Below are 13,864 nucleotides of genomic sequence, written 5' to 3'. Positions count from 1 at the left end.
TATTATTCTGTGATTCTATGAATATTGTTACAGCATTTGAGGTACTTCTTTCAATTCTATTAAGCAAATCAGTGGTGTCAAAAACAGATGGTCTGGAAGGTCCAGCTAGCTACGAAGTCTCAGTTTCATTCAGAGTCTCTGCGAAAAGCCCATAGGCAAAGCATAAAGAGAGGTCCCAGAGGTCCCAAGCAACTCCAGCAGTTGGAGTCAAGAGCTCCATTAACATGTAGACCAGCAGGACAGTTATCCCCCTGCTTACTTAGGGTAATGGGATCAACATCAGTCTCACCAGTTAAAGGAGCCATAACTGGCTATGGACTTCAGCAAATATCTGACCACCCTCTGTCCATTTTGATCCTGTTACAAGAATGTGGAAAATCAGGCATCTGTCACCTTGCATTTCAGCCCAGAGAGCATTTCTGACCCCTCTCCTAATATGATTGGGGATCCAGCTCTGGTCTTACCAAGCAAGGACTTGCACCTCTACAATGAACAACTTTTGCAAATGGCCAAGGAGCTCAAATTAGATGTACTAACCTCAAACACCCATCTGAAAGACAAAAGCCACCTCTATTCCAAAACCTTGAGCCCTGTGGCTTTTCCTGTCCTCGAGAGCTATTTGACCTAACTATTCTCATATGGGACAAGCTGGCCTCCATTCAGACGACTCCAAGAAAGCTGAAGAATCTTTATAGAATTAAGCAGGATGCAGCCAAGTATCTAGCTGTACAACCCCTTCCATCATCAATCATCATTGAGGACATGCAGGCCAGGCATCATCAAGGTCCACATGCATCTCCAATTGACTGGGAAAGCTGAAGGCTGGATTGGATACCCTTGGCAGGAAATTCCTATTCCTTTGAGAGGGTTTATCCAACTATTTGAATCAGGGCTGGAAGAATCCAGGGTCTTGAGATGACTGATCCAATCTGAGGCCATAAAACATTCAAAGGAGAAAATCAACACTAGCAACACCCAGCCAACACTTCTGCTACAGCTATGGCCTCTTCTATAGTGTTGAGGAGGGATTTCTGGCTTTGCAATACAGCATTTCCAATTGAAATCAGGGCCATAGCAAAAGACCCTCCCAGACCTGTCCCAGAGGCAGTTATTCATACAGCAACAACATGAGTTTGCCAACACAGTTTATAGATGGCAGCAGTAGGATTGTCAGCAGTCAGTCCAGTATTCACACCCCTTCCAGTCACTGTTCTCTAAGAGGAGAGTTATCTTGAGACTGAAATCCTCTCAACACAGTGGTGAGAAAGAGCAGCCACAAACCCCCAAAGCTCTGACTATCCGTGGGTGTCGGTGATGCCTTTCTTAATTTTAAGGATAGAGTATCTCTATTCAAGGAGGCGTGGCACTCCATTACCACTGATAATTGTCTATTATCCATAGTTTTTTGTGTTTATAGGTTAGAGTTTAATTTTTTTCCTTCATGCCAGTTGGGTTCCACTGCTATGAACAACCATTTCGCAGAGTTACAAGTTCAGTTACTAAGGGAGCTGTAGAAGGTGGCCCAGGTTTTGAGCATTCTTTTCTTGTTTCTTCATTGTGCACGAAAAGAATGGGAGTTCTAGGCCCATCCTGGATCTTAGATGATCAAATGATTTTTTGAATTTTTCTAAATTCTGAGTAGTTTCTCTCCCTTCTGTGGTAGAGCACCTGGAGTGTGGTTTGCATTTTTAGCCCTCAAGAATGCCTATTTCCATGTCTCAATCCCTCATTCCTATAGAATTCGTATGGTACTGCCAGGGATCTGGAGTTTTTTATTATTCTTCCTTTCTGCTGTGGTCGTTTAAGGGGTTCTTTCTCTTAACTGCAATCCAGGAAGCCCTCCACTAGATATTCCAACTGCACGAAGTGGAGCCATTGTGAGTCAGTGGCCACCCATAAGGCAGTATGCCCCTTTACTCATTCATTACCAACTGTATTTGATTATTTATTATCTCTGATTCATGCTGGTTTGTCTGTTTTGTTGGTCAAGACACATTTGGTATCCATACTGCATTCCATGAGGAGGTCAAGGGGACTACTGCTTTTTGCCCATAAGCCAACACAGTGATTCTTGAAAAGATTGTTTAATGTTTTTCCCACATCGCTGTATATTGTCCCACAGTGGTCTTTTTGGGTCATGTTAGCCTCCCTCATGAAAAACCCCTTCATACTGTTGCTATGAAGGTAGTGCTGTTTGTAGTGTTTACCTCAGGCAGGTATATGGAAGAGGTAGCTGTGTTAAAGATTGACTCCCTGTTTCTTAAGGTTTTAAGTGTGTGATTCTTCACTCCAGGTTAGATTTTCTCCCCAAGGTGGTGTCCAGCCCAGGAAATTGTTTTACTGGTCTTTTTCCCACACCTAGTTTTAGGGCAGAGAAAGCACTACACACTTTAGATGTTAAAAGAGCAATTTTTTATTATTTAAATAGGATTAACATTTAAAAAATCTATTAAGGCACTATTTGTTTGTAATTGGAGCACTAGAAAGAGTAGGGCAGCATCCTTGCACCAGTAGCACAATGGGTAGTTTCTGCCATCTATAAGCTTCTTATAGGGCTGCTGGGTCTTCATGCACATTTGAGCGTACACAGATCATCAGTTACATCTCTCCACCGGATCCCATTGTTGGAGATGTGCAAGGCAGGGACCTGGTCAATCGAGGAAACATTTATGAAACATTATACTTTGAAACGTCAAGCAAGGAAGGAGGCTTTGGGAAAGCGGTGTTGTTAGCATTGTTCCAGGGAGAGATTCAACCTACCTCCTAAGGTGACTCACTGCTGTCCCAATGTGAGGCTGCACAATAAGGCAGAAGATGAAAACAAGGTTGCATTTACTTATTACTTGTTTATTGACATCTTCTGTGAAGACATACATTCCCTTCCTCTTGCACTGCTGTGAACTCTCATTAAAGAAAAAGAAGAGAGGACTTTCTGTTTAAGTACTAGAATCTCTTTAGTGGGTGTCTGGAACAACTCTCTGCTCATTCATTTTTTTATTTATTTAGTTCTGGATTCCTCCTTGAATTGTGAGAGTTCATGGTGGCTTGGGAACTGAGGGGAGGGGCAACCTGCATTCAGAGCACATTATGCATTCTGCAGGAAAACCCAGGCATGCATAGCTCCAATTTGGGAAGGGGTACCCATATGGGGATTTTTAAGCTAGAGAATAAGTTTCCACAGTTGACCTGTGCAAGTGCAGTCCCAATGTATGTCTGCACAGAAGACACTGATGAGCATCAGTTACAGGTATGTGCAACCTTTTTTTTAGTCCCAGAACCAACCCGGTTCTATTTAATATGCAGAGCCATTTCTTTTTGAAAAATTGAAATGTTGCAGCCTTTCAGGAAATGTATGGCTGACGTGTACAGTGTGAATTCAAACAGGAGTTTTGCTTTGTTCTTGTCCTCCTGCAGCTCATCAGGAGCATATCTGCAGCCTCCAGGATCGGAGCCGATACAGTTTCCTAGAACAACTTCACCCTGTAACTCCCAGCAGCTCCAAGGACAACAGTGTGCAGGTGTGAAAAGGAAATCTTGGGGGAAACTGAGTCCCTTTCTTCCTAGGGGGCACTGCATATGCACGTTACATTTTTTTTTTACAGTAATCAGGCTTCATTTGTTTCAGTGCAACCTTTATCCACATAGATGCAGCACTTGTTCTGGTTGATTGCCTTTGGTTGCACTATGCCATGATTAATTGTATTCCTGCAGCTGATGCAATGTCTTGGGGTGATTTAGCCCTGCCATTTTATTAGGGCTCTCACTACATCCTGTTAAAATTCAATGGATGAAGACCAATACCACTGCTTTGGTAGATTATTTCCTTGATGCAGACATTGTGACATGGCTACTAGGAATGGGCATGAATTTTTAAAAAATCAGCTTGGTTCAGGTTGTGGTTCATGCCAAGTACTGAATTGAACCCGGCCTCTCATGAACTGAACCAGTTCAGTACATTCAGGATGTAGAAGAATGGCCCATCCCTGGGGTTCTAGAGACTCCAACCTTGCAGGAGATCTCCAGCTGATGCTCCTTTATTTGCCCACCAAATTTTGTGAATATTGGATTTAGGGGATCAGTTATGCCCCCCTCCCCCAAGGAGGTACATCCAGCAAATTGCCTTTAGGGACACTATCAAGTGTGGGTTCTGGAGTGTATGCAATGGATCCCATGCAAACTAGAGGCATCATACCTGCTGCATACCTATTGCAGACTGTAGAGAACAAGGGAAAGGGGATGGTTATAGAATCCTGGAACAATGAGGAGGAAGAATTGTGCCAACACTAAAATGAGGCAAAACGGGAAAAGATTGGCCAACAAGCAATCATCTAACAGTGGAGCAAGTAAAAGAGGATGGCTCTGAAACCATCTCACAAAGGCTCCAGACTCTTGGTGTCTGGAACAAGGGTAGGGGAAGAAGGAAGACACTCCTAAACAAGGGCCTTGGCCATGCCTATATACCTTGACATCAAAGAGTGAGTTAAAGGGGGTGGTTTGAGCCCCAGGACAATGGTGGTGAAGATGAGGAATAAGACCTGCCAACCTGTTTGGGTTGATTGTGGGGCAAGCCCCACCATGCCCATCAGAGGAGGCCATGCTTCCACCCCTGCACCCAGGGTGCAACCCCAAGCAGAGGGAGGTTGACCTTCAACTCATCTACCCTGGCTGGGTCCAGGTTGGAGTGGTGGAGGCTGACAATATCTCCCAGATGGGAGAACCATCACCTGACTGTCATCTCAATGGAATCCTCCACCATTGCATGTCTGCCCTCCCCCAGTTCATTATTCACAACCAGAAATCGGGCTTCTGGTTTGCCTATATCTTAGAGGGTTGTGCACCTTCTTCCTCCAGAATCTTCCCCTTCCCAGCTTCTTCCATCTGTAGTTGCCTCTGTATGTCTACTGTTCTAAAATATTCACACCTCTCTGCAGAGCTCACACTTTGACTAAGCTGTGTGTTACAGAGACCCTTGATCCTGGGGGTCACATATGCAGGCCAACTTGTACTCCTGCTCATTGCAGAAGATGCAGTGTTGTTAGTGCCCACCCACCATCTGTCTGCCAAGGAACTGACCCATGGAAGAATAGATGTCCCCTTTAGAGCTCAACTGCACTGTGGAGTTCAGCACCCATTCTAGCCCTTGAATGAAAAATTACTTGCCCCAGGCTGGCCATGTGGGCATAGAGCACATCAGTGGTGTCCTAGAATGATTTTAGGTCATGCACCATTTGGAAAAGGATCAGCGAATTGTTGAAGCTGATGCTGAGTTCCTCTTCCCCATGCAGGATGGTGACGGAGGAGATGATACCCTGCACCACACTTCCTGCTCTAGTGAGCACATAGTCATGGTGTAGGTGGAGTTCCAGTGGGTGGCCACATCCTGGGTGATCTAGTGTTCAGCCTGTTCCTCCTGCCTCTCTCACAGCAGATGCACAGCTTCTTTGCTGTGCAAGAAGTGGCCAGCCATGCATCAGCAGGTGTTAAACAGGGTCATAATATTGAGAGTGTTTACCAAATTTTCACAGAATTCGCTTTATGTCTCATTCATCAGCAAACTAATAGTTTGTGGAAGTCCTCGGTGTTAGCTTTATTGCACTGCCTTTTTGAATTACATTATTACCTAGTTCTTGGCATTTAGGAAGGGGGTATTCTTCAATCTCAACCCCTGTTCTCTGATTTTATTGCAGTAGCACCACCACCAGGAGGAGGAATGGTAATGATGCAGCTCAGTATACCCAGCAATCCTCAACCTCGACCCCATTCACCTCCTCAGTGGAAACAAAATAAATATTATTGCGACCATCAAAGAGGGCAAAAGTCAACAGATTTTGGTGCTTTGGACAGCTCTGCACAGGTATCTCTTGAACACTTCCACCTATTTTTTTTAACTCCCTTTATAAATATTTGAGAAACCTTAATGCTTTGCAGCTACTTGATTCTTTGTTTTTCTGCCTGAATATTGTATTTACTGAAAACAGCTGAGGGAGTTACTCCAAGTGACAAGCAGTGAATCAGAATCTTTTTAGTTCTCTTTGTTTATTTGAGGAAGTCTGTTCGGCACATTGGTTTTTAGGCACATCTATGTTCCATGACTCCGGATGCTTTACCTGTTGTAGAACTGGTTGGGAAAGCAGGCTCAGTCTTATTAGTAGAGGAATAGGAAGGAACAGAGCAGCAACAAGGAAAAGGCACCACTGTTGGGATTGATTCTAACAAGAATGGGCACCCAGGAAGCACCCCATCCTATTTCTGTTATATAGGAAAGAATGCAGAACACCAAAAGAACATTTTCTAAGGCCACTGAACTTACGCACAGAAGAAATCCCAACTTTAACTAAATTTCCATTTCATTCATCATAATCAAATTGTAGGTTCAAAGTAGCATCTACTTGTAAGCACTGGAGAAATATGGAAACTGATTTTACTGAGTTTCCAAAATAAACCAAAAAGGACTAGCTTCCCCACTCATGTATATTTTCTTTCTTTTCAAAATAAAGTTACAGCACAGTCCACAAATAGGTAGTCCTGCTACCTCTCCAGCCCAGTCACCAGCACCAGCTCAACTGTCGAACATGAAGAACATCCGTCCCACATTAACGCCTCTTCCTCTTGTGACTCCATTCTCTAGAACTTTCGTCCCTGGACAGGGTAAGCAATTGAATTAACTGAGAAATTAAGAGTTGTCTACATTGTGCTGAATCCTGTACATTACACGTTGTGACTTCCACACCACCTCCTGAAATACTATTTTCCCTCTCAAATTTTGCTCCATGGATCCCCAGGACCACCACAGGTGTGAGAAGGCTGTAGTTGGGAGAAAAGAATTGGCACAACTCACCTTTCCCACTTCTGCAAGAGGATTTTCTCTCTGTAATAGTACTTAGAATTTGAAATAGTACTTAGAATCTAAGTGAGATTGTTTCTATTGGGTTGGAGGGACAAGCTGATTTTTTTTATTTTAAGAATTGTAAAATTGTCTCACCTCATTGATATCCCACTTGAATTCTCTTGAAGTTGCTGATTAATTGCAAGTTTGGGGAATTCCAAATGTTGATATTCCACAGAAACCCATAGTAATATTGTCAGAAAGTCTTTTAAAGCTAGAACACCAAACCCTATTCAGAAGTGCTTGGCAGAGGACCTAGAAATCAACTATTCAGAATTTCCAGAAAATCAATTTAGATAAAGGGGAGATGGTACTGGCATGAAGCCTGAGGAGTTCATGGAAGTAATATTCTTCCACTCCTCCAACAGCTAAATTCCCTTTTTACATTATTATGGTTAAGGGGGAAGGATGGGTACACAGGATCATATTTTCCAAGGTTTTGGTCTCTTTACATTATACCTAATAAGAAATTTCTGGTCAGTGGCACAACCTTTCTTCTTTTGCCTACCTATTGCCTGGGTTTAATGCAAGTAAAAGGAGTTATTTTATCAGTTTGATATACTTTGTCCTCAAACACCATTTAAAGCCTTGGTGTTACATTAAACATTCTTCCATCTCCCCCTCCCCATCCTCCCACTTCCTATTAAGTAACAGTCATGACAATAAACAAAGACAAGGGTCCCTTAAAATACACAATGCCTCTGCTGTTTATAACCAAAGCTAGTAAATCTCTTTTGGGGAAAAATGAATATGGCAGAAGTTGAGTGTTTTTTCTGAAAGATTCATAGAATGTTTTCTGGCAAATGTCAACCAGAAGGAACTGTCCTGATTCTGCCTTCTGCTGTCGACTGCTAAGAACTAAAAGTGGGCAATTAGTGTAAATTCTCTGTTGATTGAAAAAAGCCTTTAAAGTTGAATCCATAGTATTGTGGGTCTTTCCTTTTACTGATGAATCTTGAACTAGGGTTTTTAAAGACTTTTTGTAGGTTGTGTCTTAGATGCAAATATCTTCTAGTCATTGTTCTTGAAATCAATGCAAAACAAAGTGTGAAAATGGCATTTTCTTGTAGCAGTTTGTCTTTGTTACATTTTAAATTATTTGGCTTTTCACAATTCTCTAAAATGCAACTACATTAAAGTATTATACTATAGACATTTATTTAGGTTTGTGTTACAGCTTGCTAAAAAGCACCTTTCAAGATGATAACTTGTAATCACTTTGACTGTGCTGGTGGTTTGGAATCATTGTATTGTATGCAAACTTAGATCTTATTGTACAAACACAGCAGATTGTACGTTCTTGTATATATGAAATAAAATTTCTTTCTGTGTCTTCAGGTGACACCAGATACCCACTGCTTGGTCAGACATTGCAGTACAATCCTCCATCTCTGCTACATGGACATATAGCTGGTCCACAGGTGGGGGGAAAATTCATCATGGGAAAAATAACCACAAATGTGGAGACATTATTTAGAAATGAGTTGCTTTCCTGCTAAGGAAGAACTATTTGGTATCCTGATGAAAGCATTTTTAAGGAAAATAACCAATTGAGATAGGCAACATTTCTGCATTATACTATTGACTATGAACTAAAAAGTATTAAGTTGACATGTTTCCAAATAATTCAATTAATGGCTTGAAACCAGCCATAATCTCTGCTGAGAAACATGGAAGCATGAATTTCTCACCTGTAGCCCAAAATACTCACTGAAATCCTGCTCTTGAGGGTCATTGTTATCCCTAGAAACATCATAGGAGGATTTGTTTGCGGCACGAAGGGGAGAAACCAGTAAAAATCCATCCCGCCCACCCAGCATCTGCAGAGATAGTCTGCTGGATCCAACTCAGTGCTTCTCTTTTCTGATACAAGATGATAACACAAATTTGTGGTGACTGAGTGCTGGATAGACACTAACCACAGAATATACAAGACAGTGCACAGTAGCTAACATTGCAAGTATAGCACTGTTATTGGGCCTTGAAACACCATATCACTACTTACACTGGTTGATTATATGTGTCCTCTGACCCATTCAGTCTAAGAGCTGGTGGGGAGTGAGGACTAGGATGAAAAGGTTTTTCTTTGCCTAGGTCTACCATATGCATTTTTCTTCTTAAGGAAAGCATTAACAGAGAGTCATTTGAATCCCATGGAGCAATTATGCACGGGCTGGAATGCCCATGATGGCGGTGACAGGGCTTCGGGGAAAATCCCTGATTTTGCATGACGTCGCCGCCATCCGAGGCCTGGCCCAACCCAGGCCCTCTAAAGACCCCCGTGAAGGAAATGCAGATTCTTCCGCAGGCCTGGAACTGCCATGGGCACAGGCAAGGGCTAGGTTGAGCTAGCCCTGTGCATAATCGGAGGAGCCAGGGTTTCAGGCCCAGTTCCTCCCCCAACCTATGGTGTCCCTGCAAGGATGCCTCTCTCCCCTGCCAGCTCCATGGAGATGACAGGGGCATCCCCCCACCCCCACCATGGTGGGAGGGCAGCATGCTGCTTCCCACCATCATACGGGGGGGGGCATGCCTCTGATCCCCACCACCACTGCTGCCATGGTAGCGGAGCGCTCCTGGCCCCGTGTTGCATGTACAGGGCTGTTGCATCAGCAAAGCCAGATTGCGCCGGGGGGAGCCCCTCCTCCATGCATACATGGGAAACAGCGGGACGTAGCTGCCGCCATGCATAATGGGTCAGAGAGGTTCATTTCCATGCTTCACTACAGTGAATTATTTTGTTTGGAATGTATGTTATAGGCCATCCCTCTTGCTATTGAATAAATATATTTGCAAGGGAACACAACAATTTACCCCTTGATAAGATTCAAAATAATTCTATATATTTTCCCCGATAAAGGAAAGCAGCAGTGGGTCAAGTTTATATAGAGGAGTAGGAGAATGGGGCAAATTTCAGCTTTGACTCTTTTTTCCTCTCTGAATGTAGTGTCATCCTGGAAGCAGACATGGGAATAGAGGAAGAAAACCAGCTAAGAAGGCTGCTTCAGCAGATCTTGGTGCAGGAGAACCTGGTGCGTGATTAATTGTGTAGCACTTCTCTTTGATGCATCTTAAGCACCAAGAAGAGTATTTTATGCAGATTTAGAATAAGCTAATTTTTTTAATGTTGAAAAAATACCCATTAGAGTTGGCTAAATCCTAACCTGTGACGGTCATCTAAGTACAAGAGGTTAGATCTAAGACCCTTGCATAATATTTGCTTGGTCCATAATATTTGCTTGTCCTGTACTTGAAATCTCACTTTAGCAGTATTATTCATTTATATTGTTATAATTTTGTCTATCCCATTTTGTATAGCCCACTTTAAGTGCTTTGATTTTAATATTGCCACACTGATAGCCATTTAAACTTAGTGCATATGGTCAAAGAGGTTGGCTGTGGTCAGTATTTGGATGGGAGGCCACCAACGAATATTAGGGTTGTGACAGGCAATGGCAAACCAACTGAACATCTCTTGCCCTGAAAGCCCTAAGGCAGGCTTTCTCAACCAGGGCTTCGTGAAACTCTGGGGGGGGGGGGGTTGACAGCCTTGGAAGGGTTTCCCAAATGAGTGGGAGTGAATTAACTTTTATTCCATTTTTAAAACTTGTTAAACATTTATCAGGTGATGTGTTCATGTATTGGTCATATCAATCCAGCCACCCCTCCCCCAATGGCCAATGATGGGCCTGGAGGGGGTGGGAAAGAGAGGGTCCCAGGGTGGGCATGTACACAGCTATGCTTGCCAACCATATGCTGCAGCATCATGCCACTTCTGGAGTTTCTCAAAGCCTGAAGAATGTTTCAGGAGTGTCTCTACAGTAGAAAAGTTGGGAAAGGCTGCCCTAAGGGATTGCCATAAGTCAGCTGTGACTTGACAACAACAACAACAAATGGCCAAGGAACTCCAGCAGTTTTTAGATCAACTTGTATTAGTGGCTGAGTGAGTCTTGATGCATCACCCAATGTAATACATTTTTAAAGTAGCTGTCCCATAGTTATTGTGATCAGCAACAGTATAATTGAGTCAGAGGAGGCCTCATCAAATAAGCTCTCTTTAATCTCCCATTTGTCTCCAGTTGTAGGAAAAGTCTTGGAAATAACTGAACTGCCAGAAGGAATAACTCGTGCAGAAGCAGAAAAGTTATTTGTGGAACTTCTTAAAGTTGGTGCCAAGATTCGGTGGTTACGGGATCCACAGTCCCTTCAGGTGCAACAGCCACACCACCATCGCTATTGTGGCAGTGGAGACAGTAACGTGAACCCTGAACCTTCCAAACGTAGTAGTGACTTGGCCTCTACATACACGGTTCTAGCGACGTTTCCAACCATGTCAGCAGCCCAAAATGCATTGAAGAAACAAAGTAACTCACTGAACAAGTTTAGGCTGAGAACAAGCAAGAAGCACTACGACTTTCACATTCTGGAAAGGGCTAGTTCTCAGTAGCAGCTACACCATTGAACATTCAGCCTTTATTACTTCCATGCCCTTATCTCCTCTACTTGATTGGCTTGATGTTTATGGGATTTTTGTTGTCTTCATAAAGACTCCTTGGATGTCACAGTCTTTGAAGAATAAACTCAGTGATCCAGGTAGAAGATTGGGGGCGGGGGGAGGGGGTTTGCAGTTAAATCGTCAGCAGCTTCCCCAAAAAAGAAGCAGCAAAAACCCTGCTGTGACATAAAATGAACAGGCAGCTTTCTCTGAGGAATGCTGTTAAAATGCCCCTTTTGTAGTAGTTTCATTTTATATTTCCAGATTCTTGTATCAGATCCAAAGCTCTGTTGTACAGCAAACGTTTGTTCATAAGGAATATCCACATTCTTACTTGTATTTTGTAATCCCTTTGCACACAGCCAGCACACTTCTATCAGTTTAAGGGCAGGGATCTGGAAGGGAAAGCGAGGAGAGTTCTAAAGGAATTCCACTGCATTTTGAGACTAATACACAGAAGGCAAGAAACGCAGTGTAATACTCATCTGCTCTAGTCCTCTTCTGATATAATGGAATCCAACAATAACTACTGAAAACCTTCTCCAGTCCTTCCCTTTCAAAGTTTACTTAGGAAGTGTGAATGGTAACTGCCAATAAATTCTAATCTCAAGCAGCTCTTTTTCTCTCCCAACAGGATATGTGTTAACAAGGAAAAATGAACACTGCACCAGACTTTAACTAGATCCCATTTATTTTCAGTAAACAGTGAGGAAATTAAATGCGACTCCCCAAATGGCAAAAGTTTGCACTTTAATTCTGTTCCCATCAATATGGATCTTTTTTCCCCTTTTCTTTTTTTTATCATAAGAGTAATTGCATTCAATAAGTGCTGGAAACTTCTTAAAGTGGTTTAAATGTTTTTTCATCATTTGTAGAGGATCACTGGACATCAATTGATTCATTGCACATATAAAGGAGACACCTTTTTTTCAATTTCTGTATAATTTGCAAGGCTGTACAATGTGTGCTGATGCAGGCCTTTCTTCAGTTCAGAAAAAAATAAATGTTTACAAGTACAAGTTTGACTAGTGACTTTTTTTTTTAAAGAGTGATATGAAAACTAAATGGGCATATTTCATCCTTGGACAAGCAAGATGCTTAGGCAGGCATGATGACTTTAGATAAAGGCTATATTTTGTTCTGGTTTTTCCTAGGCAAAACTTTAGGGAATATTTAAATTTAGTTGATTTTTTGACATGGTTATTTGATTTATTACCCTGGCTTTCTCCCACATAGTGGAATCCAAACTGGGTAGCACCAGAAATTAATACCAACAAAAAATCTAAAAACAAGAAATTGCCAGCAAGATTCATTCATGTCACTGAACCAGAGTTCAAAAGTTAAGATATGCTAATATCAACAGTGTCAATATCATGCTGTAGCTCTCTTGCTTCCCTTCATCTGTACTCCATGCTATTATATTTGCCTGAACATGGGCACAGCATGCAAACTTGATGCACTTCCATCCTGTCCCCATAATCAGAAGCACTGGGGTGAATTCAGTCATCTTCTAATTGGCCTTCCTCCAACAGAGGAGTCACTTAAGTTGAAGACCTTAACTTTTGAGCCAGAATGAAAAAGGTGTGTTTGTGTATATATACATTTTAATGGAATAAACTTTGCTCAGAGTGGTAGGATTATAATAGGTATTAGCTCCTAATTAGAAACTATTACTGTGAAAGACCTTACACAGAGGCATTGTACACACAGTCAGGCAAGTGCATATGGGAAGGCCATCTGTTCTATACAGGAGACAGGATCCGTGTACTCATTCTTGGTTTCTCTGTACACTGAAATGCCAAGTGCTTACATCTAGTGCAATTAAATGAACCAGAGATAACTTACTTGCTGGAATATACTGTTGAAATTTTTTCTGGGATATGGCAGAATATTTCTTTTAAATGCTATTGAATAAACTAAAACTTGAGAGATGGATGATAGTATTATATATATCAGCCCTGTAAGCTTGGCTGGATGTCAGACTGCTTAGGAATCATACACATGCCCCTGTGGGCATCTCACAGGAAGATTGGGGTGAATCAAAGCAAATAGTTACAAAATGTCTTAATCATGAAAGCAAAGAACAATTTAGATGACCACTCAAAATTTTCTGCAGGCTACTATAAACTTTAAGCAGGTAAATCCTCCCCCTTTCCCACATAACCCTCAGCTGACTAAACTGTTCTCATCATTCCCTGCCTCCTGCACAATATTCATGTTACATCAGGAGGTTTTGGCAGTAGTGATATAATTAATTTACAAACTGGTTCTTTTCTGAATATGTCTCTTCTTGTTTGTGGTTGGTCTAGTTTTTCTGCTTAAGTAACTGGCATGAGGGGAAATATTTACTATTGAAAACAGTGATCATACAAACCATCCAATCTAACAGAGCATCCCTTTGCTGTTGACATTGAAATGAAGAATTTTTCAGTCTAGTTCTTTGACTGACTGAATACACCAGTGAATGCTTAAAATGTTCAGAA

At 42.0% G+C, this 13,864-nt stretch overlaps 1 protein-coding gene across 10 annotated transcripts in view; it reads left to right on the top strand.

The window, feature by feature from the left end:
• R3HDM1 (R3H domain containing 1) overlaps window positions 1-12,400 on the top strand; it is a 72,711-nt gene extending 60,311 nt beyond the window's left edge. For 7 of the 10 annotated variants that reach the window (XM_077320206.1, XM_077320214.1, XM_077320211.1 and 4 more), the window contains 6 exons: window positions 3,415-3,518; window positions 5,688-5,854; window positions 6,498-6,648; window positions 8,225-8,307; window positions 9,834-9,918; window positions 10,966-12,400. In XM_077320206.1, the coding sequence (XP_077176321.1) occupies window positions 3,415-3,518; window positions 5,688-5,854; window positions 6,498-6,648; window positions 8,225-8,307; window positions 9,834-9,918; window positions 10,966-11,333 (958 nt within the window). In that variant the 3' untranslated portion in view covers window positions 11,334-12,400. The remainder of the gene's footprint in view (window positions 1-3,414; window positions 3,519-5,687; window positions 5,855-6,497; window positions 6,649-8,224; window positions 8,308-9,833; window positions 9,919-10,965) is intronic. The other 3 variants (XM_077320215.1, XM_077320210.1, XM_077320207.1) reach the window with 1 other exon arrangement.
• The last annotated feature ends 1,464 nt before the right edge of the window (window positions 12,401-13,864 follow it).

The sequence above is a fragment of the Paroedura picta genome, chromosome 2 (genome assembly GCF_049243985.1).
Source record: "Paroedura picta isolate Pp20150507F chromosome 2, Ppicta_v3.0, whole genome shotgun sequence".
Taxonomy (NCBI): Eukaryota; Metazoa; Chordata; class Lepidosauria; order Squamata; family Gekkonidae; genus Paroedura; species Paroedura picta.
Note: the sequence above shows the minus strand (reverse complement) of the source record. Positions and strands in the feature narration are given on the sequence as shown.